At 41.0% G+C, this 27874-nt stretch overlaps 1 protein-coding gene and 1 long non-coding RNA gene across 2 annotated transcripts; one reads left to right on the plus strand and one right to left on the minus strand.

Moving 5' to 3' along the window:
* Positions 1–2167: 2167 nt before the first annotated feature.
* Positions 2168–27874, plus strand: LOC124290914 (TBC1 domain family member 23-like). The gene is made up of 17 exons (XM_046727754.1): positions 2168–2216; positions 13669–13777; positions 14300–14405; positions 14709–14913; positions 15204–15327; positions 17602–17726; positions 18836–18882; positions 19211–19314; positions 19875–20003; positions 21570–21665; positions 22336–22411; positions 24029–24166; positions 25009–25148; positions 25571–25680; positions 25840–25919; positions 26820–26958; positions 27411–27874. The coding sequence occupies exons 1-17, from the start codon at positions 2182–2184 to the stop codon at positions 27685–27687; spliced, it is 2040 nt and encodes a 679-aa protein (XP_046583710.1). The 5' UTR covers positions 2168–2181; the 3' UTR covers positions 27688–27874.
* Positions 13182–23195, minus strand: LOC124290915. Its single transcript, XR_006902084.1, has 3 exons — positions 23184–23195; positions 19048–19050; positions 13182–13263 (listed from the first exon to the last, which is right to left on the minus strand). It is a non-coding gene; the product is annotated as an uncharacterized LOC124290915 (long non-coding RNA).

A 27874-nucleotide genomic window follows, 5' to 3' on the forward strand; every position in this document is an offset into this window, starting at 1 on the left:
TATGACAACTGTATAACAGACCCAGACCAGGCCAATATGACAACTGTATAACAGACCCAGACCAGGCCAATATGACAACTGTATAACACACCCAGACCAGGCCAATATGACAACTGTATAACAGACCCAGACCAGGCCAATATGACAACTGTATAACAGACCCAGACCAGGCCAATATGACAACTGTATAACAGACCCGGGCCAGGCCAATATGACAACTGTATAACAGACCCAGGCCGGGGCCAATATGACAACTGTATAACAGACCAAGGCCGGGGCCAATATGACAACTGTATAACAGACCCGGGCCAGGCCAATATGACAACTGTATAACAGACCCAGGCCAGGCCAATATGACAACTGTATAACAGACCCAGGCCGGGGCCAATATGACAACTGTATAACAGACCCGGGCCAGGCCAATATGACAACTGTATAACAGACCCAGACCAGGCCAATATGACAACTGTATAACAGACCAAGACCAGGCCAATATGACAACTGTATAACAGACCCAGACCAGGCCAATATGACAACTGTATAACAGACCCAGGCCAGGCCAATATGACAACTGTATAACAGACCCAGACCAGGCCAATATGACAACTGTATAACAGACCCAGACCAGGCCAATATGACAACTGTATAACAGACCCAGACCAGGCCAATATGACAACTGTATAACAGACCCAGACCAGGCCAATATGACAACTGTATAACAGACCCCTTATGACTGACTGACTGACTAGGTTTGGTTTTACGCCGCTTTTAGCAATATTCCAGCAACATCACGGCGGGGGACACCAGAAATGGGCTTCACACATTGTACCCATGTGGGGATTCGAACCCGGGTCTTCGGCGTGACGAGCCAACGCTTTAACCACTAGACCACCCCACCGCCCCTGCCCCTTATGAAAACAACCATGCAATGAAACACATACTGACTGATATAACGCATGCTCAGAGGATACATTTTCAACCTAAACTCTCGGTTTCGAAGAAAATGGCATCAATGCTGTAACGAGTTATAATCGTTATGGCTGCAATGTACGAGATGCAATCACGCACAAATCCTGTGTTGTCCCGTTACACCCGTGTTGGCCCCCCTGTGCTTCCATATGACCCGGCCGACAATACAGACAGTACATTAATTAACAGTCTCTCATACAGACCATGAAATAGAATATCTGAAACCACAAAGTTATAAAAGACGAGGGGTACAAAAGATAGTAGAAAAACCTTCCCGATGTGCAATCTAGACACGTATAGATTACTTCCGTTTCCAGGGTGGTGGGTTAGCCTAGTGGTCAAAGGGTTCGCTCGTCACGGTTTCGATTCCCCATATGGGTGAAGCCAATTTCTGGTGTCCCCGGTCGTAATATTGCCGGAATATTACTAACAGCGACGTAAAACCATACTCACTCACTCTCTGATATCCTTTCCATTATATTGAAAAAGAAAACAAATAAATAATTTCATTTCCGAGTTTTATTCTACTTCTGTCAGTGAGGAAGTGAGTTTTTTTTATGTTCCAGCAATGTCATAGCGAGCTCTGTAACAAGAACTTATATAACTATCGTGGGGTTATATGTTATGTTTTCGCATATTATACATTTGTGGACGGCTAGGTATATCCTCATAGGCGGATCTAGAAGGGGGGTGCAGGGGGGGCGCCCCCCTTTGTCCTGAAAGTTGATGAAATGACCATTGAAACTCGGGTGGAAATCAAATGTGCATGGTCATTGGTCAAAGGAGAAAATAACATTTTTTTCTTAAGCCTCCGAAAACGCATAATAAGTGGATTATACTTTTTATCATTATATCTACAGTTAAGAACAGTGGTAGAACAATGAGCGAGAAACCTGCCTGCAGCAGATGTAGGACAGGAAATGTCTCACTTAGCGACCGTGGATGACATTTTTCATAATCGCCTTCGCTCACTCCTTTACGCGAGATATTGTATGGCACGCCGGGGATTCCATAGATATCGTGGGCGTTGTTGTAATGATAAACATAAATGCAGAAACAGTTAAAACTTCACATTCTCAGTCCACACCGTTCAAACACATCATGTATTAAAACAGTATTGTTTATAATGAATAACAAGGCAGATATTACTTTACGACATCAAATTGACAGCTCTAAGTTCCCTACGGTTTTCGGCATACACGTCAAAGCAAGATGGCGGAGGCCGAGTTTGAGGAAGATACGATATGGTAAAGATTTTATTTGATTCCGTTTTTTGTTTTGTATGAGTATTGTTAATGACGTATTGACATTACTTATTTTCAAGCTGTCACATTTGACTTTACTCATATTTTCGTGAAACAATATACACAGTGTGTGGCGAATGCTAATTCGTAAGTGAATTCGGTTGTCTCCAGCAATAACGACTATCTTGACATTCAGATGATCATTGTCTTCACAAACAGTGACGTATTTTGCGACATGGCACACAAATAAACATTCCACGAACACAGTTTGCACTGATGTATTGAATCAGATTGTAACTTTCATTTATGACCTGGTGACAAAAGCTTTCAGTGGAGTCACAGGGCCCTCTTGGTGCAATGTTTACATCTGGTGGTACATGGGCGGTGGGTTAGGCTATTGCCAATAGTATTGGTCAAGTTGGTGAAAGCATTTGAATGTCACACTGTAGGCCCAGGTTCATTTCCCCTAATGGGTACAGTTAGTGAATCCCATTTAGTGTGCTCTGCACACTTCTGGAATATTTCGGTTCGGTCGTATGTTTACCGATAGTGGAAACACGCCCTAAAGAAAAGCCCTTATTAAGATTATTTACGTGTGACAACAGTATGTATATAGCCATGATATATGGTTTTCAATAAATGTGGTCCTATTTTGGTTGCAATTGCTTCAGAGATGTGGGGTTTTTTAGTTGTCAGAAGGGGATGTGCAGGAAGGATGGTGGTGGTGAGATATATGTTGTTTATGCAAGAGCATGTTAACATAAATTAAGCTATTTATTTAACTAATCTCGGCCTTTGTTTCATTAATCAATTGACTCTATTGAGATCAGTTGCATTCGACATAAAACTATATATTTGTTTTGAATTTTGTTGTCTTAAGAGTGTGTTTACACTATCGGTAAACATACCACCAAATGGGAACTAGGCCAGTGGATTTTTGTACACGCTCTGTGCATGCTTCTAATCTGAAGACTGAAATAGGTGACACCTACTGAGTGAGTGTAGTATTCTGTGGTACATGTACAAAAATTTATAATACAGGAGTGTCAGTTTAAATATGTTGTCATTTACACAAATTTACTCACAATTGACGAAGATATGAGTTTACTGTCTGTACATATGTTACGGTCTCCATGCATGTATATTTTTATGTTCCTCAACAAATCACCAAGAAACTCAGCAATCTATTTACTTGATTTGTTTGCGTGATATGTCCTGCTTCAGATCATAATTTCATAGAACAGATGCAGGTGCAGAGTACCAATGCTGCCTTCATTCATAATCTTTGTAGGTGCCACGTCTATAGCCCTATTTATCATTGACTGAAGATAGATTTTATCTGTAGCTGTTTAATCCCTGTCCACAGCAGCACAGCATTGATAAGATTTATCAGTGTGAATTCTGTCTGGCTGTACACAACAGGGTAGTGCATTGTGTAACCATGGTTGTGTAGCACTGTAGTATTGCTGACACACACTGGTTGCTAGACTAGTCAATGTCTAAGACTGACTGACTGACTGAGTTTAGTTTTACGCCGCTTTTAGCAATATTCCAGCAATATCACGGCGGGGGACACCAGAAATGGGCTTAACACATTGTGCCCATGTGGGGAATTGAACCCGGGTCTTTGGCGTGACGCAATGTCTAAGAAGGTACTTATGGTTGCGAACCTGATATACTGATATTGACATGCCCTGGTATAATGATGTTGACATGCCCTGATGTAACAATGTTGACATGCCCTGATATAATGATAGACATGATCTGATATACTGATATTGACATGCCCTGATATAATGATGTTGACATGCCCTGATAGATATACTGATATTGACATGCCCTGATATAATGATGTTGACATGCCCTGATGTAACGATGTTGACATGGCCTGATGTAACAATGTTGACATGCCATGATATAGCGATATTGACATGCCCTGATATAATGATTTTGACATGCCCTGATATAACAATATGGACATGCCCTGATATGATGGTGTTGACCTGCCCCGATGTAACAATGTTGCCATGCCTTGATATAACAATATTGACATGCCCTGATATAATGATGTTGACATGCCCTGATTATTGACATGCCCTGATATAATGATATTGACATGCCCTGATATAATGATGTTGACATGCCCTGATATAATGGTAATGACATGCCCTGATATAATGATATTGACATGCCCTGATATAATGATGTTGACATGCCCTGATTATTGACATGCACTGATATAATGATATTGACATGCCCTGATATAACAATGTTGACATGTTCTGATATAACCACAAAGACCTGCCCCGATATAACAATGTTGACATGCCCTGATATAACAATGTTGACATGCCCTGGTATAACAAGAGCTATACCACATGATTTTTTTCATATTGCAGATAACTGAATATAAATAACATTGTCTGATAGCTGACATTCTACTGATTTCAGATCACTTTTCCTTTTTAAAATCAGACCATAAATAAATATTTTAGAGGCAAATAAAGCGTCGATATTCGGGGTCCCGGTCTAGATCAATTTTGTTCATAATTACTGGAAAGTCGCAGTCAAAAATATCTAAATTTTTCCAAAACTTTGCTGTTTGATGGTGTATTTAAACAAAATTTGGTACATAGGCTAATTGGATACCACTGATTTCATTTTTGGCATCAGAATTCACATAAATCCAATGGATTAAGAGTTATTCCAAAGATTCAAGCAAAAAATTGAATGAATAGTGAGTGCCCGAGTAATATGGACCATGACTCCATGGGAAGTACACTGTCTTTAACCCAGGAATTCATACAAAGATCACTCCTAAATATCATTACATAAACAACAAACACACTCATACTTTTCAAACATTTTTATTCTTGATTAATACTCATTAAACATCACCAATGTAAACTTGACCGATAGCAATATCACAGTCAAAACATATGAATATGTAAATCAATTATTTTGACTGACATAAGTAGAAATTTCATTGTCCACACAAAAATCAAATGCATCACACAAAATTGTCTGTCTCAGCTTGAGTACAATAAATGAATAACAATGTTCACAATATTGTCCGTTAGAAAGTTACTTTCTTCACTGGACTTGACACTTCCTCACATGATTATGCAGCCCAATACCTGCAATGTCACAAAATAAAGAAATATAAAATATATTTTAGTTTTTTTGCATGATTATATTTTGTTACTGTTTTGTTTTTACTTTCCAGATGTTCAGTTGCAATAAGTATTACTTGTATTCATGGAATTTCAGTTTACCTGTGTTTCACCAGCTGAAAAATCAGCTGAATGTTATGAACTTTTCAGAACTTACACTGACAAATGTACTTTCAAAATCAACCAATAAATAAATAATTTCTGTGCACAGGAATGTATTAAATGCAGATAAAACCATCGCCCCTACATTAGGGGTCCCTTCGAATATTGATTTCTTTTTAAAGACATTAATGTTACGTACAGTAACATTTAAAAATTGAAATATACTTACTGTGGGTATGTTTATAAAGTTCAGTGTGAATGTCAGTGTGTGTAAGTGATGTCCATTGTTTTAGGTTTATTTTACAGGCAATCTAAAAATCACACCAAATTACCGGAAATTCGAAATAACATTGATCATTGATGTTTGGGGAATAGACAATAAAACACAACCGTTACTTAGAATAAACATAATGGTGTGTCGCCTGTAGATCGTTAGTGTTGTTACACTTCGATTGACATTACCCCGCGACCCTACTAAAAAGCAGACGTTATCAAACCAATCTAACCATGTCAGTGCACAAGTCAAATTTGCAATTAAAGATCACAAGACAAGATTATCTACCATTTCAGTCCTAATTTGTTTATGCTAGGCACTGTATTATATGCAGGGATTAAGATTACTTTGCGTATTTGTCTCGTACACAAAGCCGGAAATAGCAATCAGCTTTGCACGCTTCCCCGGCGATCTACCAGTGATTCAGTTAAAACATACCCAATAATACAACGGGACAAATTCTGATGCAGTGATCTGAGGAATATAGTATCTAAAACCATTATTTTACCAACATAAATAATTATGCCATTTAATTACAGGTTCTTTTGCATAATTGTAAAATATTTATAATCATAACTAAGGTTATGCGGCATCAGTTTGGTGTTATGCCGGATAGTTTTTACACATGGAACATGTCCTGACCTGTCACCGATGACGTTTCGCGCGATCTCGCTATTTCAACTTCGAAAACAGTTTGTTGACATGTTAGCGTCCAGCTACAATAAATATGACTTTTAGCTAAGCAATATATATATGTATACATTTTCTGTCAACTACACTATCTGTATATCATGCTGTTTACAGACCGAACCGAACTCAGCACAATCTGAACTGTCGATCGGGCCGAGGGTAAATACTGCATAGGAACTGTTTCTCGGAATGAAATATTACGTGTAAATTATTTTCATAAAGATCAATTTCAGCAGATGGCGATTTTAGCTTTCATAAGTCACTATTCTGATAATTCGCTATGTATTAACTGTTTGACATTGTGATTGTGAGACAGTAGCCGAAACCGTTAGTGATCTACGGACTGCTGAGCGCTGCTGTTAGTGCTAGCAGGTCGGGCTCAGGGCGGTGAAAATGGCACGTCTTGAACGGCACTACTTTCATATTACGCGATCTCACGCCGTTTTACCCAATTTTTATACTGTTGATATATACATCAAAATAAAGGGGAAATGTTGCTCTTTGTGCCACGCGATGTTACAGATTGAAAACGGACTTACCTTGCAAATGGCGAGTATTTGAAAATGGGGGAGTTTTTCAAACCTCAATTCCACACCGTTCCGCTTCATTCGTCGAAATATAAAATATACCACATGAAAGACCATCTTCTGATCTTATTGTCCACCAATTTTTATGATATAATGATATTGACATGCCCTGATATAATGATATTGACATGCCCTGATATAACAATGTTGACATGTTCTGATATAACCACAAAGACCTGCCCTGTTATAACAATGTTGACATGCCCTGATATAACAATGTTGACATGTTCTGATATAATCACAAGGACCGGCCCTGATATAACAATGTTGACATGCCCTGATATAACAATGTTGACATGCCCTGATATAACAATGTTGACATGCCTTGATATAACAATGTTGACATGCCATGATATAATGATATTGACATGCCCTGATGTAATGATGTTGACATGCCCTGATATAATGGTAATGACATGCCATCATATAATGATATTGACTTGCCCTGATATAACAGTGTTGACATGCCCTGATATAACAATGTTGACATGCCCTGATATAACAATGTTGACATGCCCTGATATAACAATGTTGACATGCCCTGATATAACAATGTTGACATGCCCTGATATAACAATGTTGACATGCCCTGATATATTCATGATAACTGAGATACTGAAGATAGTCAAAGTGATGCGAAGCCCAACTCCAGTGGGTAAATGGTTATAGCGTTCCCTCACCAGACCTACTCATTTTGTTTTTCCCCCAGCATGGTATTGCTGGTATAATGCTAAAAGCTCACTCTTTCAGACTCCAGCCTGAACTACTCAACTGTTTTCAACCCAACAATGGTAATTCTCATTGCTAGTGACCATGGTAACATATGAGGGTTAAATTACCAGTGCTCTTATAGTCTTAGCTTTGAGTTTCTGACATATCAGTCATGCAGGACCAGCTACAAACTGCATCCTGAACTAGTCCTAGAAACTAGTTATAACACGTAACATATGTTATATTTGGGATTACACTTTCTTAGTAAAGTACAAATGCTAGTACTTTATTTGAGTTGAACCCCATCCGGGATTCGAACTCACACCCTCAGAGTCAGGCACCTAATCGCCACCACTCAGCTCGAATCCCGGATGGGGCTCAACTAAAAAAAAGTACTAGAATTTGTACTTTACTAAGAAAGTGTAATCCCAAATATAACATATGTTACATTTGACTACTTTCTAAATGGCATTGTGTAATCATAGTTATAACACTGTTATCATGCTGCCACGTCTAGTCTAGACAGCGAAACTAGTTATAACACTGTTATCATGCTGCCATGTCTAGTTATAACACTGTTATGCTGCCATGTCTAGTTATAACACTGTTATCATGCTGCCATGTCTAGTCTAGACAACGAAACTAGTTATAACACTGTTATCATGCTGCCATGTCTAGTTATAACACTGTTATCATGCTGCCATGTCTAGTTATAACACTGTTATCATGCTGCCATGTCTAGTCTAGACAGTGAAACTAGTTATAACACTGTTATCATGCTGCCATGTCTAGTTATAACACTGTTATGCTGCCATGTCTAGTTATAACACTGTTATCATGCTGCCATGTCTAGTCTAGACAGCGAAACTAGTTATAACACTGTTATCATGCTGCCACGTCTAGTCTAGACAGCGAAACTAGTTATAACACTGTTATCATGCTGCCATGTCTAGTCTAGACAGTGAAACTAGTTATAACACTGTTATCATGCTGCCATGTCTAGTTATAACACTGTTATGCTGCCATGTCTAGTTATAACACTGTTATCATGCTGCCATGTATGGTCTAGACAGTGAAACTAGTTATAACACTGTTATGCTGCCATGTCTAGTTATAACACTGTTGTCATGCTGCCATGTCTAGTCAGCGAAACTAGTTATAACACTGTTATCATGCTGCCATGTCTAGTTATAACACTGTTATGCTGCCATGTCTAGTTATAACACTGTTATCATGCTGCCATGTCTAGTCTAGACAGCAAAACTAGTTATAACACTGTTATCATGCTGCCATGTCTAGTTATAACACTGTTATCATGCTGCCATGTCTAGTTATAACACTGTTATCGTGCTGCCATGTCTAGTCTAGACAGCGAAACTAGTTATAACACTGTTATCATGCTGCCATGTCTAGTTATAACATTGTTATCATGCTGCCATGTCTAGTCTAGACAGCAAAACTAGTTATAACACTGTTATCATGCTGCCATGTCTAGTTATAACACTGTTATGCTGCCATGTCTAGTTATAACACTGTTATCATGCTGCCATGTCTAGTCTAGACAGCGAAACTAGTTATAACACTGTTATCATGGTGCCATGTCTAGTTATAACACTGTTATCCTGCCATGTCTAGTTATAACACTGTTATGCTGCCATGTCTAGTTATAACACTGTTATGCTGCCATGTCTAGTTATAACACTGTTATCATGCTGCCATGCCTAGTCTAGACAGCGAAACTAGTTATAACACTGTTATCATGCTGCCATGTCTAGTTATAACACTGTTATCATGCTGCCATGTCTAGTCTAGACAGCGAAACTAGTTATAACACTGTTATCATGCTGCCATGTCTAGTTATAACTGTTATGCTGCCATGTCTAGTTATAACACTGTTATCATGCTGCCATGTCTAGTCTAGACAGCGAAACTAGTTATAACACTGTTATCAAGCTGCCATGTCTAGTTATAACACTGTTATCAAGCTGCCAAGTCTAGTTATAACACTGTTATCGTGCTGCCATGTCTAGTCTAGACAGCGAAACTAGTTATAACACTGTTATGCTGCCATGTCTAGTTATAACACTGTTATGCTGCCATGTCTAGTTATAACACTGTTATCATCAGGGTTCGACACTCATGCTTGTCCGCTTGCCCGTGGCAAGTACTAATTAATCAGGGCAAGTAAAATTGCTAAAAGGCTTGCCCGAGTGGCAAGTACATATTTTTTCAACTTCTAACCTCAATTCATTCATTAAAACTCTTCACTTGCTGTGTTTTGTTTGTCTAGTTCTTTCTATACCATAAGTAACATGGGGCAAGTAGTATCTGTGATGGGCAAGTAGTTTCACTTTTCTACTTGCCCTCTTGGCAAGTGGGAGAAATCAGTGAGTGTCAAACCCTGGTTATCATGCTGCCATGTCTAGTCTAGACAGCGAAACTAGTTATAACACTGTTATCATGCTGCCATGTCTAGTTATAACACTGTTATGCTGCCATGTCTAGTTATAACACTGTTATCATGGTGCCATGTCTAGTCTAGACAGTGAAACTAGTTATAACACTGTTATCATGCTGCCATGTCTAGTTATAACACTGTTATGCTGCCATGTCTAGTTATAACACTGTTATGCTGCCATGTCTAGTTATAACACTGTTATCATGGTGCCATGTCTAGTCTAGACAGTGAAACTAGTTATAACACTGTTATCATGCTGCCATGTCTAGTTATAACACTGTTATGCTGCCATGTCTAGTTATAACACTGTTATGCTGCCATGTCTAGTTATAACACTGTTATCATGCTGCCATGTCTAGTCTAGACAGCGAAACTAGTTATAACACTGTTATCATGCTGCCATGTCTAGTTATAACACTGTTATCATGCTGCCATGTCTAGTTATAACACTGTTATCATGCTGCCATGTCTAGTTATAACACTGTTATCATGCTGCCATGTCTAGTCTAGACAGCAAAACTAGTTATAACACTGTTATCATGCTGCCATGTCTAGTTATAACACTGTTATCATGCTGCCATGTCTAGTCTAGACAGCAAAACTAGTTATAACACTGTTATCATGCTGCCATGTCTAGTTATAACACTGTTATCATGCTGCCATGTCTAGTCTAGACAGCGAAACTAGTTATAACACTGTTATCATGCTGCCATGTCTAGTTATAACACTGTTATGCTGCCATGTCTAGTTATAACACTGTTATCATGCTGCCATGTCTAGTCTAGACAGCGAAACTAGTTATAACACTGTTATCATGCTGCCATGTCTAGTCTAGACAGCAGATGAAAGATGGGAGTGAAAAATGATGTATGGAAATCTGAATCAGTTTAAAAACTGATATTACAGGTATATACACAGAATCAGCACTCAAACTAAGGTAAAGAAATAAGGTGTCACTTGAGGCACCATCAGTTGATATGGAGCTGAAAGATACACAGTAGGACCACTCAGTATTACTGGTACACAGCAATGAACTTTTCAAACAATACATATTGCAATATGTTTTCTGAGAACTTGTGTATTGGATAACAAGATATGACATATTTTGTGATTATCTCTCTGGTTTAGTTTACATAGTCTTTAAGACTGTAACGATTCAGTCGCATATTCGGTGAATCGAACCGTAGCACTTCATGAATTCAATTTGATATTCGTGGTCACCAGAACCGAATATTAACGAATATTTACCAAAAAAATTTTTAAGGGAGCATGCTTTACTTGAACCCTTGTGTACTTTTGGAAAGTGAGATATGCAAGGATTGAACATGTACTAGCATTGCAGTAGCGCAAGTCATGTTAGTTTGCCAAGGCCACACATGGTACTGTCGACTATAACTATTGCATACCAAATTTGAGTGTCTTGAGATCACTGGTTATTGCTGTGACAAATCAAAACTGTCAACATGGGCGGTCCATATTGTACATCAATCACTTAACTACAATATTGTATTCGTGAATAATTATTCGTATTCGTTACCCAATATTCATGATACGTATCATATTCGCCACATAGTGTATTCGTTGCAGCCCTAATAGTCATTCACAACTGATGTAATTAATTGATGAAATGGCATACTTTACATATTATCAATAGCACAAAAAAGAAGAAAAGAATCTCTAATTGTCCAACCTTAGTTTGACTTTGAGATTGCTATTATCAGAACGATAACATATTTTTTAGGGCCTTGATATGTAGACTGACTGACTGAGTTTAGTTTTACGCCGCTTTTAGCAATATTCCAGCAATATGACAGCGGTTGATATGTAGAAGATAGGATCTGCATGCATGATGAATATCGCTGACTGTCAAACACTAGCTCCCGGTGTATCACAATACCTTATAATTACAGGTACCTGAATTACAATTTAAAGCAATACACATGGTACAAATTACAATTTATGTGCCCATACACAGCTCCAATACAAAAGAAAAAGAATCACTAATGTTGGTAGAAAGTGGAAGCCAGTAATCAATATGATCAATGTGCAGGAAATTGAATGATTACTTTGTAACCATGGTAACTAGGTGATGAGCTAATTAGGACTTTGTTTGGTTGTATGTCTTTCATTTCACCTAATCCTGTTCAGTACAACATGGGACAATCGGTACATCAATAATGTCTCATCTACTTTACTGACTGGTGTCAGCAACCCATGCTTGTAAGTGGTGATTAATGGGATTGGGAGGTCCTGCTTGCTGGGTTGGTTGATGTGTGTCACCGTATCCCAGTTGCCTAGGTTGATGCTTATGACGTCAATCACTTGATTGTCTGGTTCAGACTGGAATATTTAAATTACAGGGAGATAAGCAAAAGATCATGAGTCAGGATAAGTATAAAAATATCAATTTTACTTGAAAAATTACATTATTATTGCCATCATAGAGCTGGAATAGTACTGAATGAAACAAAATGCACTGACTTGGGGAGAAGCAGTTCCCTCGTAAGTATGGGAAAGCCACATTTACTCGATGCGCCTAGTGGCTGCATGAATTGTATGATCCCCAGGGAGGTGAGATTGAAAAATATGATGTACCGTTTGAGGTTGACATAAAGTGAAAAACAAAGCGCTTTTGAGCTGGACATTGGCGCTAAACAAAATCGTAGTATAATAATGATAGCATAATAGTTTCAGTTATTAGTATATTACCCATATTGGAAGGGGGACACAGGGTAGTATTATTCCTGTAAGTACCTGGGGAGGTTACACCTTTTGGTTAACATTAATTGGTTGTTTCAGAAAAGAACAGCCAATCGCACGCGTAGGGATAGGGGATTGCCCACATCAAGTGTTTCCTAGGGTTTTCTAGATGGAATACTGATATGGGTAATAAAAACAATAACCAACTCGTGACTGGGAATCGCAGATTATCTTTCCCTCGTTTTATAAATTATGTAATTCTCTCGCCAAGGCTCGAGAATTAGGTAATTAATATAACATGGGAAAGATAATCTGTCATTCCCCATCACTTGTTAGTTATTGTCTAAATCATCATCTGTAATGCTTTTCTTTTTCAATGTTTGTATGTTTAGTAGTTTTTTGATTATTAGCTTTTTGAAAAAAATATCATTCTGATTAATGTGTTAGTAAAATGAATTCCTTTTAAATTGGTATATGATGTTATTTATCATTAGTTGTCTTATCCATGACTTGTTAAATAAGTGTAAAATATTTGTCGACGGAAGCTGCAGATCCCGATATTCTTTTAATTGAACCTTTTAGTCAAAGTATTTGACAAAATAATATATACATCATGTAAGAATGTAGTTCCAGACAATGTTTTCAACAAATTAAATCGTGATAATTTATTTCAAGAATCTTGGGGTGATTTTTCCCCCCAATAAAACCCCATCTATGGTTTAGTTTTATAAATCCACTGTATATGTTGCCATGGTTACAGGATGACGGAACTAGAGACAGCGCTTGTGGAGGAGTGCGACTTTGGTACATTGAGGAACATCTGCAAGGGCCGCAGCGTTCCGGATCACCTGCGGGGAGAGATATGGCAGGTAGGTCACCACTACCTCCATGCTGTGTCCTCCGTGATGCCGGGATATTGTCAAGGAAGCCATGTTTTACTACATGCAAGCTGTTGTCTTCTATGTGCATACAAAATGAAAAGGGATGTAACTAATTTTCATTGTGAGCCTTGTGTGGCACAAAAATACTTTGAATTGATCTGGGCCCCGTTCCTCAAAGCGATCGTAGCGCTAAGATGATTGTAACTCCCATAGTTTAACACAGACTTACGACTGTCGTAGCGCTACGATCGCTTTGAGGAACGGGACCCAGAATTGTAGATTGAGTGTTACTTGCAACTGATGTTTGTAAAAGGATGACTCATTGTCAGGACCTTCAGGGAATCAATGATGGATTATTTTCCATCTGCGAACTTATTCTCAGTAGATCTCTTGGTGTTAATATGTCTGGGGGATAGGCCATTTTGTACTTGGGGTCTTCAATGGTCTGTACGACATGGAGGAAGACATTTGTAGTGTGTATTTGTTGAGTATGTTGATGTATGTGTTCAGATCTGTCTGGGAGTGCAGGGGAAGGGGGACGCACTGGCAGCCTTCAACGGTCTGTACGACATGGAGGAACAGGCTCAGCTCCGAGAGGACTGCGCTGCTCTTGTAGGTGAGTTGTATCAAGTGACAAGCTTCAGTTAGGTGGTCAGATCTGGGGATTTGTTATTGTAACTGTGGATGTTATTATCTTGTTATTAATAGTATCAGTCTCAGATTTACATGAAGGTGTTGAACATTGCTCTTTGTAACAAATCGTTGCTTTGCCTTAAATATCTACTTCTTTCTCAGATATCTTGAACATATTTCTATATCTATCAGACATTTTTGGCTGTTGTGATTGGTCTTTGGTTCATAATGATATTTGTCATTTTTGGTTGAGGAAGGATATTTAAAGGATTTATTTCCTTCCCAGACAAACTTGGCAATGAAGAGGAAGACAAAGTTTCGATCGTGTCGGACCTAGAGTCCATCATCACATTCTACTGCAAGTCTCGTGGAGAGACGTACACTGCATCCAATGGCTGGCTGGAGACAATACAACCCCTACTGGCCCTCAAACTGTCCCGGGCTGAACTCTACAACTGCTTCTATGCCATACAGAACAAGTATATACCCAGGTATAGAACAGCAGCACCACCATAATAATTTCACTCACGGGTTACTTTCTTGTGAAAACTGGTGTGGCGGGGTAGCCTAGTGGTTAAAGCGTCACTCCGAAGACCCGGGTTCGATTCCCCACATGGGTACAATGTGTGAAGCCCATTTCTGGTGTCCTCAGCCTTGATATTGTTGGAATATTGCTAAAAACGGCGTAAAACCCAACTCACTCAATCTTGTGAAAACTGGAGGCATCATCTAATGTGCCACAATTCCAATTCACTCACTCACTCTGTGTTGTTGCCGCCAGGGACTGCATGAAGACCAGTGGAGCGTTCCATCTGTTCCGTCTCCTGCTGCAGTACCACGACCCAGAGCTGTGCTCATTCCTTGACACCAAGAAGATCACTGCCGACCTATTTGCCATGCCCTGGGTGAGATAGTTGGATAAAATACTGCCTGATAGAATTGCTGTCATGTTTGTGTCAGACATAAACTGGTACATGTGTCAAACATACCTCTGTCCAACATACATGTGTCAAACATACCTCTGTCAAATATACCTCCGTCCAACATACATGTGTCAAACATACCTCTGTCAAACATACATGTGTCAAACATACCTCTGTCAAACATACATGTGTCAAACATACCTCTGTCAAACATACATGTGTTAAACATATCTCTGTCAAACATACCTGTCCAACATACATGTGTCAAACATACCTCTGTCAAACATACCTCTGTCAAACATACATGTGTCAAACATGCCTCTGTCCAACATACATGTGTCCAACATACATATGTCAAACATACATGTGTCAAACATAACTCTGTCAAACATACCTCTGTCCAACATACATGTGTCAAACATACCTCTGTCAAACATACATGTGTTAAACATATCTCTGCCAAACATACCTCTGTCCAACATACATGTGTCAAACATACATGTGTCAAACATACCTCTGTCAAACATACTTCTGTCAAACATACATGTGTCAAACATACCTCTGTCAAACATACTTCTGTCAAACATACATGTGTCAAACATACCTCTGTCCAACATACTTCTGTCAAACATACCTCTGTCCAACATACATATGTCAAAATTCCTCTGTCCAACATACCTCTGTCAAAAATTCCTCTGTCCAACATACTTCTGTCAAACATACATGTGTCAAACATGTAAGGAACATCATGTCTCCAACAGATACTCCCTTCAAATCATGTTATGACATGGGTACAATGTGTGAAGCCCATTTCTGGTGTCCCCTGCCGTGATATTGCTGGAATACTGCTAAAAGCGGCGTAAAACTAAACTCACTCACTCACTCTTGTTATAACATTGATTTTGCCATACCTTGCAAAATCACTTATTGTATATTCTTATCAAGCACTAACACTGATATCATCTTAGATGGCTGATATCCACATGACATGCTTTATACTGCACCATATCGCTGATATCATCTTAGATGGCTGATATCCCCATGACATTCTTTATACTGCACCATATCGCTGATATCATCTTAGATGGCTGATATCCCCATGACATTCTTTATACTGCACCATATCGCTGATATCATCTTAGATGGCTGATATCCACATGACATCATGCTTTATACTGCACCATATCGCTGATATCATCTTAGATGGCTGATATCCACATGACATGCTTTATACTGCACCATATCGCTGATATCATCTTAGATGGCTGATATCCACATGACATCATGCTTTATACTGCACCATATCGCTGATATCATCTTAGATGGCTGATATCCACATGACATCATGCTTTATACCTCACCATATCGCTGATATCATCTTAGATGGCTGATATCCACATGACATGCTTTATACTGCACCATATCGCTATTATCATCTTAGATGGCTGATATCCACATGACATCATGCTTTATACTGCACCATATCGCTGATATCATCTTAGATGGCTGATATCCACATGACATCATGCTTTATACTGCACCATATCGCTGATATCATCTTAGATGGCTGATATCCACATGACATCATGCTTTATACTGCACCATATCGCTGATATCATCTTAGATGGCTGATATCCACATGACATGCTTTATACTGCACCATATCGCTGATATCATCTTAGATGGCTGATATCCACATGACATCATGCTTTATACTGCACCATATCGCTGATATCATCTTAGATGGCTGATATCCACATGACATGCTTTATACTGCACCATATCGCTGATATCATCTTAGATGGCTGATATCCACATGACATCATGCTTTATACTGCACCATATCGCTGATATCATCTTAGATGGCTGATATCCACATGACATCATGCTTTATACTGCACCATATCGCTGATATCATCTTAGATGGCTGATATCCACATGACATGCTTTATACTGCACCATATCGCTGATATCATCTTAGATGGCTGATATCCACATGACATCATGCTTTATACTGCACCATATCGCTGATATCATCTTAGATGGCTGATATCCACATGACATCATGCTTTATACCTCACCATATCGCTGATTTCTACTCTTGTCAATCTTGTTACATAATAATTATCCCCTTCAAATCGTGCTTAGCCACTGATGTTCATATGAAGCGGTATCACTGTATGTATGGGACAAGTGGGTCATTGGCAGTCATAAAGGAAGTATTTAAATATCAAACAGGATGTTTGTGTGTTTCAGTTTAGGTGTCTGCTAAGTGCTACCTGTGACCTCCCGGTGACCTTGAAGATGTGGGATGTATACTTCCAGCATGCTGACCCATTCCTGGTGTTCTTCCTGGCTCTCGTCATCCTGGTCAACGCCAGGTACGTTTGCACTCACTCACTCACTCACTCACTCACTCACTCACTCACTCACTCACTCACTCACTCACTCACTCACTCACTCACTCACTCACTCACTCACTCACTCACTCACTCACTCACTCACTCACTCACTCACTCACTCACTCACTCACTCACTCACTCACTCACCCAAATGCTATTCATACTTGTGTCTATGCAATCAGCTGATCAGAGTGATTTTTTATTCCAAGGAATAAAGCGCCATCAGCACTTAGAACCATCAGTGCTTGTAACATTGTATAACACTGTTTCAGTCTTGTTCAGTTTGACCCACTTTATGGTGTAATGTGTTGAAACAATAACTTAACCAGAAATCTGTATGTGAATCTGTGAAAACGACAACAAAGAAATATACAAGTAACTAGGATTGCAAATCAATATGAATTGCAACAGAGTAATTACAGTGGCAGTGTAATCTTCACACAACTGCAGGTGTAATGTGAGATGTTGGAGTCTTGCCCCTTATATAGTCTTATAAAGCTTCCAGGTATTTCCATATGATGCTGATAGGTCTAATGTAAACAGAAACAGTGTTATACAGTAATGGCGTTGTTTTACATTGAATTACACCGTCATATATTTTATAATAATTAAGGCTGCAACGATTCACTCGCATATTCGGTGAATCGAACTGTAGCCCTTCATGAATTCAATTCGTTATTCGTGGTCACCAGAACCGAATATTAGCGAATATTTACGACTTTTTTAAGGGAGCATGTTTTACTTGAACACTTACGTCCTTTCCAAAGTGAGATATGCAAGAATGGAACATGTACTAGCATTGCAGTAGTGCAAGTCATGTCAGTTTGCCAAGACTGCACATGGTACTGTCGATAATAACTATTACATTCCAAATTTGATTGTCATGAGATCACTGGTTATTGCTGTGACAAATCAAAACTGTCAACATGGGCGTTCCATATTGTACATCAATCACTTAACTACAACATTGTATTCGTGAATAATTATTCGTATTCGTTACCCAATATTCATGATACGTATCATATTCGCCACATAGTGTATATATGATTTTCCATGTGTGTTTATCAATTACATACTTTGACTTTCAGGGACATTATTCTATCTTCTGATGAGGAATCAAAACAAAGTATCGCAGGTACGTACCATCAAATGTAGAAATGTGGAAGGCCCGCAACAGGACCACTTATTGTGCTTCTTTACTATTATCAAACATGTTCAGAATATGTGTTTGCCCAGCTACGATGGTCATACTATCAACCACTGGTATGTATCATGTTAGTGTGCCAGTGTGGTATCTGACTCTCTGTATGATTCCTGTATGTCTCCATTTAAACTGAAAAGAAGCCTCAGTGAGCTTGGAGACAGAACCTGAGGTATTCTAGACATCTTTCATTTTGAGGTTTTGCATTGTAGAAACGGTTGGGTGAAAGGGAAAATATTAAGTTGAGAGACTATTTTTTCAGAGAAAGTAGTGTCCTTCCCATCAGGCCTGGAGGCAGAGGACATTGAGGACTTCTGCTCCCTGGCCCAGTACTATGAAACAAAAACACCACAGTCATTCAGGAGGGTAAGTTCAGGGAAGAAGATACTGATTATGTGTTCATGCTATCCTGATACAGATTTGTGACTAAATATTTATATAAATTGGCAAACTGAAGTCTAGTGTATGAACCCTTATTTCAAATGAATTGGATAAACCCCGTTCAAATTTTAAGATGGTTTAAGCACTGCTAAATGTCACTTTAAACAACGGTCATTGTTGTCTCCAGCCGAGAATTCTAGGAGATCAGACGATGTTTGTTTGCGTTCAAAGGGTTCATCGCTTGCAACTTGTTCTTACGAAATGTGAAGTGGCCCTAAAATCAGAAGCAGTTGTTGCAGGTTAACAAGTTCAAATGTGTCAGGCTTGAATTCTACGTAATATGACTTGAGGAGTATGATCCTCTCTATTGCAGAGAACAATGCTAAGGGTGGCAGTCTTTAGATTGACAACTCAGGACACATCCACATACCGATCGCTGTCATAAAGCTTGAATAGCGCTGCATGTGGCTTTAAACTACAAACACTGTGGTCAGGTCAGTTTCTATGAGCAAGAACTGGTTGAAATGTGATGTTTAATGTTGTAGGACTACCAGATGCCGCTGTTTGGGACGTCCCTGGCACCGATGCAGGAGGGGGTCGGGGAACAAGTGGGGCAGGCGCTGTGTCTCCCAGTGTCCGTCGTGGAACTTTTACAAGCTAGTGAACTTGCAGCGGTGAGTCCTTGTAGTACACCTGTCAGTGGTGAGTCCTTGTAGTGCACCTGTAAGTGGTGAGTCCTTGTAGTATGACTGTCGGTGGTGAGTCCATATAGTACACCTGTCAGTGGTGAGTCCTTGTAGTGCACCTGTTAGTGGTGAGTCCTTGTAGTGCACCTGTTAGTGGTGAGTCCATATAGTACACCTGTTGGTGGTGAGTCCTTGTAGTGCACCTGCTAGTGGTGAGTCCATATAGTACACCTGTCGGTGGTGAGTCCTTGTAGTACACCTGTCAGTGGTGAGTCCTTGTAGTTCACCTGTTAGTGGTGAGTCCTTTTAGTTCAGTTCACCTGTTATTGGTGATGCATATCTGGTAGTGGTGAGTCCTTGTAGTACATCTGTTAGTGGTGAGTCCACCTGTTAGTGGTGAGTCCATATAGTACACCTGTTGGTGGTGAGTCTTTTTAGTACACCTGTGAGTGGTGAGTCCTTGTAGTACACCTGTCAGTGGTGAGTCCATATAGTACACCTGTCGGTGGTGAATCCTTGTAGTACACCTGTCAGTAGTGAGTCCTTGTAGCAACCTGTCGTTGGTGAATCCTTGTAGTACACCTGTCAGTGGTGAGTCCATACAGTACACCTGTCAGTGGTGAGTCCTTGTAGCAACCTGTCGTTGGTGAGTCCTTGTAGTACACCTGTCAGTGGTGAGTCCTTGTAGTACACCTGTCAGTGGTGAGTCCATACAGTACACCTGTCAGTGGTGAATCCTTGTACACTTGTCAGTGGTGAGTCCTTGTAGTACACCTGTCAGTGGTGAGTCCTTGTAGTACACTTGTCAGTGGTGAGTCCATACAGTACACCTGTCAGTGGTGAGTCCTTGTAGCAACCTGTCGTTGGTGAGTCCTTGTAGTACACCTGTCGGTGGTGAGTCCTTGTAGTACACCTGTCAGTGGTGAGTCTTTGTAGTACACTTGTCAGTGGTGAGTCCTTGTAGTACACCTGTCAGTGGTGAGTCCTTGTAGTACACCTGTCAGTGGAGAGTCCATTTAGTACACCTGTCAGTGGTGAGTCCTTGTAGTACACCTGTCAGTGGTGAGTCCATATAGTACACCGGTCAGTGGTGAGTCCTTGTAGTACACTTGTCAGTGGTGAGTCCTTGTAGTACACCTGTCGGTGGTGAGTCCTTGTAGTACACTTGTCAGTGGTGAGTCCTTGTAGTACACCTGTCGGTGGTGAGTCTTTGTAGTACACTTGTCAGTGGTGAGTCCTTGTAGTACACCTGTCGGTGGTGAGTCTTTGTAGTACACTTGTCAGTGGTGAGTCCTTGTAGTACACCTGTCAGTGGAGAGTCCATATAGTACACCTGTCAGTGATGAGTTTGATGTACACCTGGCAGTTGTAGTATATTATTGGGGTGGTGGGGTAGCCCAGTGGTTAAAGCACTGGCCTAAGACCCAGGTTCACTTCCCCACATGGGTACTATGTGTGAAGCCCAATTCTGGTGTCCCCCACCGCAGTATGTGATAAAAGTGAGAAAATTATGCCTATTTGATGTTGTCATAGTGACATGATGCTATGTTACAGGAGGATGGTGTTCGATACTTTATCGTTGACTGCCGGCCAGCAGACCAGTATAACAGTGGACATCTTCCCACAGCCTTCCACCTCGATGCCAACCTGGTGGGTTGTATATCCTTACTTCACTGTTGATCAAGCGTGTTGTGATTCTAGAATAGATGGCTGTTGTTGTGGGGATCTCGGGGCACATGGACCCCCAGCATCACATGTATGTTGTAAGGGGGCAGTGGGTAGCCTAGTGGTTAAAGCGTTCGCTCGTCATGCCGAAGACCCGGGTTCGATTCCACACATTAGTACAATGTTTGAAGCCCATTTCTGGTGTCCCCTGCCATGATATTGCTGGAATATTGCTAAAAGTGGCATAAAACTAAACTCACTCACTATGTTGTAGGAGTTGCCTGATGACAATCAGGTTGTGTGTGTAGCATGGCTTTATGTAGCCATTGTGCTCACACTGTCAACCACTGGTTTGCCTATCCCAGACTTAAGTATTTAGGTAACATTTATCCGCTAACTCCAAGGAAAGTATATTCATGTATTCCTACTGGCAAATGCCAATTGTGTAGATCAATGCTCATCTGTTGATCACTGGCTTGTCTGGTCCAGACTCAGATATTTATAGACGACCGCCCTTTAGCTGGAATATTGCTGAGTGCAGCATTGAACAAACAAACAAACAAAACAAACAAACAAACAAAACAAACAAACAAACATATCATACTATCAGGACATCCACGTTCTTTGAAGTGTATGAAGTGTTCTGTGTCCACAGATGTTGCAGAACCCAGTGGAATTCAGCACAGCGGTTCATGCGTTATTTGCCACACGAAGCTCGGCACTTGCCACAGGTAATCTTGTACTGTCACATCTCACCACAGCCGACCCACCCTAGGGTGTCCAGTATAAGTTGTTCACTGGTCTCGAGGGGGACATGGGCTGATGTACCCTCGATGTTTGTTTACATAAAGATGGATAACTTGTGATAAAGGTGCGAATAGCTGTTGTAAACATTCCAAGGGCACCGCTTGACCTCCATTTTTAATCAGTAACCAGCAATCAGGGAATGTAGGTCTTGTATACATAATGTCACAGTGACACATGTTACTGTGATATGTCTGAGTGTCTGAGTTATTTATCTACCCAGCTGGAGACACTGCACCCTGTCTGCACACTGCTGGACTCCCAGCCACCGTCACTAGCCAGCTGGTGTTCTCTTTGAATGATGTATACTTGATATTGTCACTGTGACATATTGTCACCATGTATGCTGATATGTCACCATGACATACTGAACAAGATAAGTTAGGGATCATGACTATTATAGATCATATCTATATCTAGTGTAGACTGACACACAGTTTCATGACAAATATCTGCAAGAGTATACAATATAAAGCGGCAAAATTTCAGGATGTCAACTGCATTATGAGGAACCTGATGAAGGAGTAAGAATAAGTTCTGAATGGTTCACTTGATGAAGGATCAAGAATGTACTCCAGAACTTTGTGTTCCACATTATACACAAGCTGATGGGACCGCCTCCGTGGTGTAGTGGTTATAGCGTCCCCCCGGGGGTGGAAGGTTGCGGGTTCGATCCCCGGCCGCGTCATACCAAAATACGTTAAAATATGGTACTTGTTGGTCCCTCCCTGGCGCTCGGCATTTATGGGTACAACAAGGTCTGGTCAGCTCAGAGTCAGTATAATGTGTCTGAGTGGGGTATTCATGCTTCACTGCGGCATGGTATCTCAGTGAGCTAGCACTCTTAAAACCAGCTTCAGTCTGGGCTAGTACAAGCAGCAGCACATACACATACACACGCATGCACGTCGTCATATGAGCGAAATATTCTCAAGCACGAGGTTAAACCCAAATCCACCACCACCACCACACAAGCTGATGTCCACACGCTTGGCCCCCTTATGTGTATTATTTCTCAATGCCCTTCAAAGATTTTCATATCATGACCCCTAACCTTGTTAGTCCAGGTTATATATTATACTGAGGTCACCTGGACCGGGATTGTATTGTCACCATGTTGTCCTTCAGTATGTGCTTTGTCACATCACCAGGAGACAACTCCAGTATGGAGATGTAATATCCTTAGATTAGGTTATTTTTCCTTATCCTGACTCATGCTTAATTGCTTGTCTCTTTCTTCTTGCGAATGATAGTGGAACACTTGAATCCCCCTTTGAAGCCCCCTTAAAAAAAGCGGACGTAAAATCACTCACCCAGTGTTATCTCCCTTGTGACTCTTTTGGCGGGAAAATGCGTCACATGATCAGATATGCCCCTCACTCTCTCCTTCTTCGCCCTTGAGGACGGTTGTGAGAGCGCCTGGGTACCCTATACGGCGTTATATCCTTTAAACTTTTAGGCCTTGCTACTAATTAGCTGTATACGGTTTTAGGATTGATATACCAACAATATGGTTATCCTTACATTAGGTTTATGTCCACTAGGTTCAGTGGCAGCAGGGGAGCACCTGTGTTTCCTAGGCAGCGGGCGTGAGGAGGAGGATCAGTTCGTCAACATGGTGGTCGCCAACTTCCTACAGAAGAGTCAGCAGTATGTCAGCATGGCAAGGGGAGGCTATGCTGGTAGGTGGCTGCACAGTTATCTCCCTTTGATCACGCGTTACAAAACAGAGATGATAATCTGCATTATTCATAACAATGAAACAAATTTGTGTCCATCACTGGGCTGTGTGGGGATTCAGGTTTAGAATTGCTCCCTAGCAACCTATTTCTTGTCGACAGGAGGCTTAGTTACTTGGTTGACCATATGTCGTCATAATCTGAAAGTGCTCATGACAGATTGTTTTACTCAAACTTGGTTCTTTATGAATTGCTGTTGTATAGCTGCTGTAATATTTCTGAGGGCAGATTAATAAGTAAGCCAACCAACATGAGAAGTTTGAGTCCCTATTGTAATGTCCATATAAATCTTGAACAGTATATATAAAAGAGGTCCTGTATTTGACTTTTGGAGTAGATTTCTGAGGAACAGCAATAATTTGTATGTATCTGTAATCACAGGGGCGTGTCACACTTAGAAACAGCGTTAGAAAGACATATAGGTACATAGACCCTACCCTAGTACTATATAAAAAGGAAAGGGATGGACATGCGGAGGTAGCTGTTTTCGGTGAGTCGTGGCGTATAACTTTTGAACTAATGATCCGATTGTGACCATTTATAGCTCATTTTGTAGGGAAATCATCTCGCTTTTGATCCGTAAGTCTCGACGGGGCCTTAAGATTAGTTTACGTGGTGAAATCTAACTTTGATTGAGGAGGGGGTGGTTCCTACGTTACATCCCTTTCTTTTTATATAGTACTAGGGTAGGGTCTATATACCTGCCTTTCTAACACTGTTTCTAAGTGTGACACACCCTGTAATTTCATCAATTATCTCTATGGTAACTGTTACTATGGTTACAGCACTGCACCAGCTGCTGCGAGATAACCTGGGAGAGGGACTTGTGAATCACAACAGTCGGACCTGTATTGCATGTACCCCTGGCACCCCAAGCAGTGCCAGTGATGCTGAAAACGGTGATGAGTTCGCCAACAGTAAAACAGTATGTGTCTGTCAGTGGGGTGTTGATGGGAGGGCTGAGGGGGGTGTCACCCAGGTATTGGAGCATTGGAATATATACTTTTGCCTCAGAAGCAATAACATTGCCAATTATTCAAACTGCACATAGTAACAATTCTGTAGATTTCAACAGGGCTTATTTCTAAGAGCAGATGAAGTCTGTTTTAGTCTGTCTTAGCAGTTAGATCGTTAGGTGAAACAGGCTCTGTGAGTGTTGTAGTTTACATACTTTAACATAAATTAACAGAAGTTGCAGCTTTAAGATTGCATTCTGAACCTGGCCCTAGACGGAAGTTGTATGACTATTAAATACAGTAATATATACAGTAAACATAGAAGTAGCTATACATGGGAAATAGATGGAGCATGTAGCCACAGCTGCAGGAGTTATCTCCCTTGTTACAGTTGACACGGGATCTGTTTGGGAAGCTGTCGACAGTGGTCAAAAGCAAATCTGTGGAAATGAAGGAGAAACTGGCCAACTATATCAAGAATGACCAGGCCCCTGTAGAAAGGTAGGGTTAACACTGTAAATATGGTAAATCTGGCCAGCTACATCAACAAAGCCATGTACCATTGGAGAGCCAATACAACGCTGTAAAGTTAATATGGTAAATCTAGTTGCCATGAAGTAACACTGATCAGTGACCATGGTCTCCTATTTATTTTAACAGGCATGTGAGCAACACAGACAGACTGGGCAAGCGATACAGGAACATGGCCAATGTCTTCACGATCGGGGATGATGATGAAGGTAAGAGGCGGGCAGTGGAGGGTAAGGGGGAACCTGGGGTAGGGGAGGGGCAATTTGGGGCAGGGGTGGCTGGAATCCAGGTTAGGGTTGATGGGAATCTGGGTGCTGGAGAATTTTGGAAGTGAGTTTAAGGAATGTTTGATCAAGAGGAGGGGGTGGGGGATCGGGTTGTTAGAAGTGTGAAACTAGGGTCAGGCAAGTGACATCTTGGGGTGTGGAAGAGTGCAGCCTAGGGCTGGGGAGGGAGCAAGCTGTGGAAGTAAGGGCTGGAGTAGATTGGAATTGGGATGTAGCAGGATGGAATAAAGAAGATTGGAATCTTGGATATGGGAAGTATGGATCTAGGGTCGGGCAGGGTATAATCATGGGGTATGGGAGTCTGCATTCTAGGGTGGTTCAGGTGGGAAAACGAATGGAGAATGAAGAAGATTAAATTGGATGCTTGAGAGTCATGTGGGTCAGGGTTTGGGTTAAGAGGACATTGCTGAACTGTAGGTCTTTGATTGACAGTACCTCTGTGTGTTTTTCTGCTGTTGTTCTACTGAGTTCTTAGACGGTGGGATACCCTAGTGGTTAAGGCGACAAAAGTCACGCTGAAGACCCGAGGTTAATTCCCCATATGGGTATAATGTGTGAAGCCCATTTCCGGTGTCCCCTACGGTGATATTGCTGGAATATTGCTAAAATCATACTCACTCTACTGGGGCGGTGGGGTAGCCTAGTGGTTAAAGCATTGGCTCGTCACGCCGAAGACCCGGGTTCGAATCCCCACATGGGTACAATGTGTGAAGCCCATTTCTGGTGTCCCCCGCCATGATGTTGCTGGAATATTGCTAAAAGCGGCGTAAAACCAAACTTAGTCAGTCACTCACTCACTCTACTGAGTTGTTGATATTGCAGGAGAAGACAACATGATGCTGCCTGTGTCCGACGATGAGCCGAAGGAAGTGGTGAGCCTGGACACCTGGCTACAGAAGCCCGACGTGGTCTACAGCTGTCAGTGCCAGGAGGTGCAGGGCAATGGATACATGTATTCCAGGTAACCATTAAAAGCCATGGCTGTCATGTCACTGCAATGCTAGTATATCACGTTAAGTGGTTGGTATGTGATGTCACTATGAAGTTGGCATATCACATCACTACAATGTTGGTGTATCATATCAGTATAATATTGATGTGTCACTTCATTGATGGTATGGGATATCTGTTTGTGATGTCAGTACAGTGTTATGTTCCCTCAAGTTTGGTTTATATTGACTATATTACATTCCAGGATGTAAGAGTGGGGTATTCATGCTTCACTGCGGCATGGTATCACACTGCGCTAGCACTATAAAACCAGCTTCAGTCTGGGCTAGTACAAGCAGCCGCACATACACATACACACGCACGTCGTCATATGAGCGAAATATTCTCAAGTACGACATTAAACCCAATTTCACTTCACGTCACCTCCAGGATGTAAGTGTAACATTTCCCTTGTTGTTACAGCTACCTACTGGTAACGTCATCCCACCTCTACGTTCTCCGAGACATCCCCAAGAAGAAGGGTATGGCCTACATCCAAGCTCGCCGTGCTCTGGGCAGCGTCGTCAAAATAACATCCAAGAAGAAACATCCTGACTTCATCACATTCAAGTACGGGACGAGTGAGGACGAGGGCTTCCACATCACGGACATGGACCGGTTCATCATCAGCAAGGCGGGGGACGCCACCAGGGTCATCAAACAACAGATCATGAAGGTGCTAGACGCCCTAGACAGCTAGCAGGGACACTCCCTGGCACTGTGTTCAGGAAGGTGGAACAAACTTATTGTGAACAAACTTGGTGACATTGTGAAATGACCAAGGTTTATGCATGGTTGAAGTCTGCGTTCAGTGACGATTGAGGGATGAGGATGCATCTGGTGACATGTGGGTTTCAGAGACCTGTTGAGGGAGAACAGGCTTGGTT

Source organism: Haliotis rubra, unplaced genomic scaffold (genome assembly GCF_003918875.1).
Source record: "Haliotis rubra isolate DU_JTF1 unplaced genomic scaffold, ASM391887v1 Scf478, whole genome shotgun sequence".
Lineage (NCBI taxonomy): Eukaryota > Metazoa > Mollusca > Gastropoda > Lepetellida > Haliotidae > Haliotis > Haliotis rubra.

Excerpts from the sequence above, each read along its gene's own strand:
- LOC124290914 (XM_046727754.1), top strand. The coding sequence starts at position 2,182 with ATGGCGGAGGCCGAGTTTGAGGAAGATACGATATG. Across the intron at positions 18,883-19,210 it reads ATCAAAACAAAGTATCGCAG|AGAAAGTAGTGTCCTTCCCA; the intron begins GTACGTACCATC and ends CTATTTTTTCAG. Across the intron at positions 19,315-19,874 it reads CACCACAGTCATTCAGGAGG|GACTACCAGATGCCGCTGTT; the intron begins GTAAGTTCAGGG and ends TTAATGTTGTAG.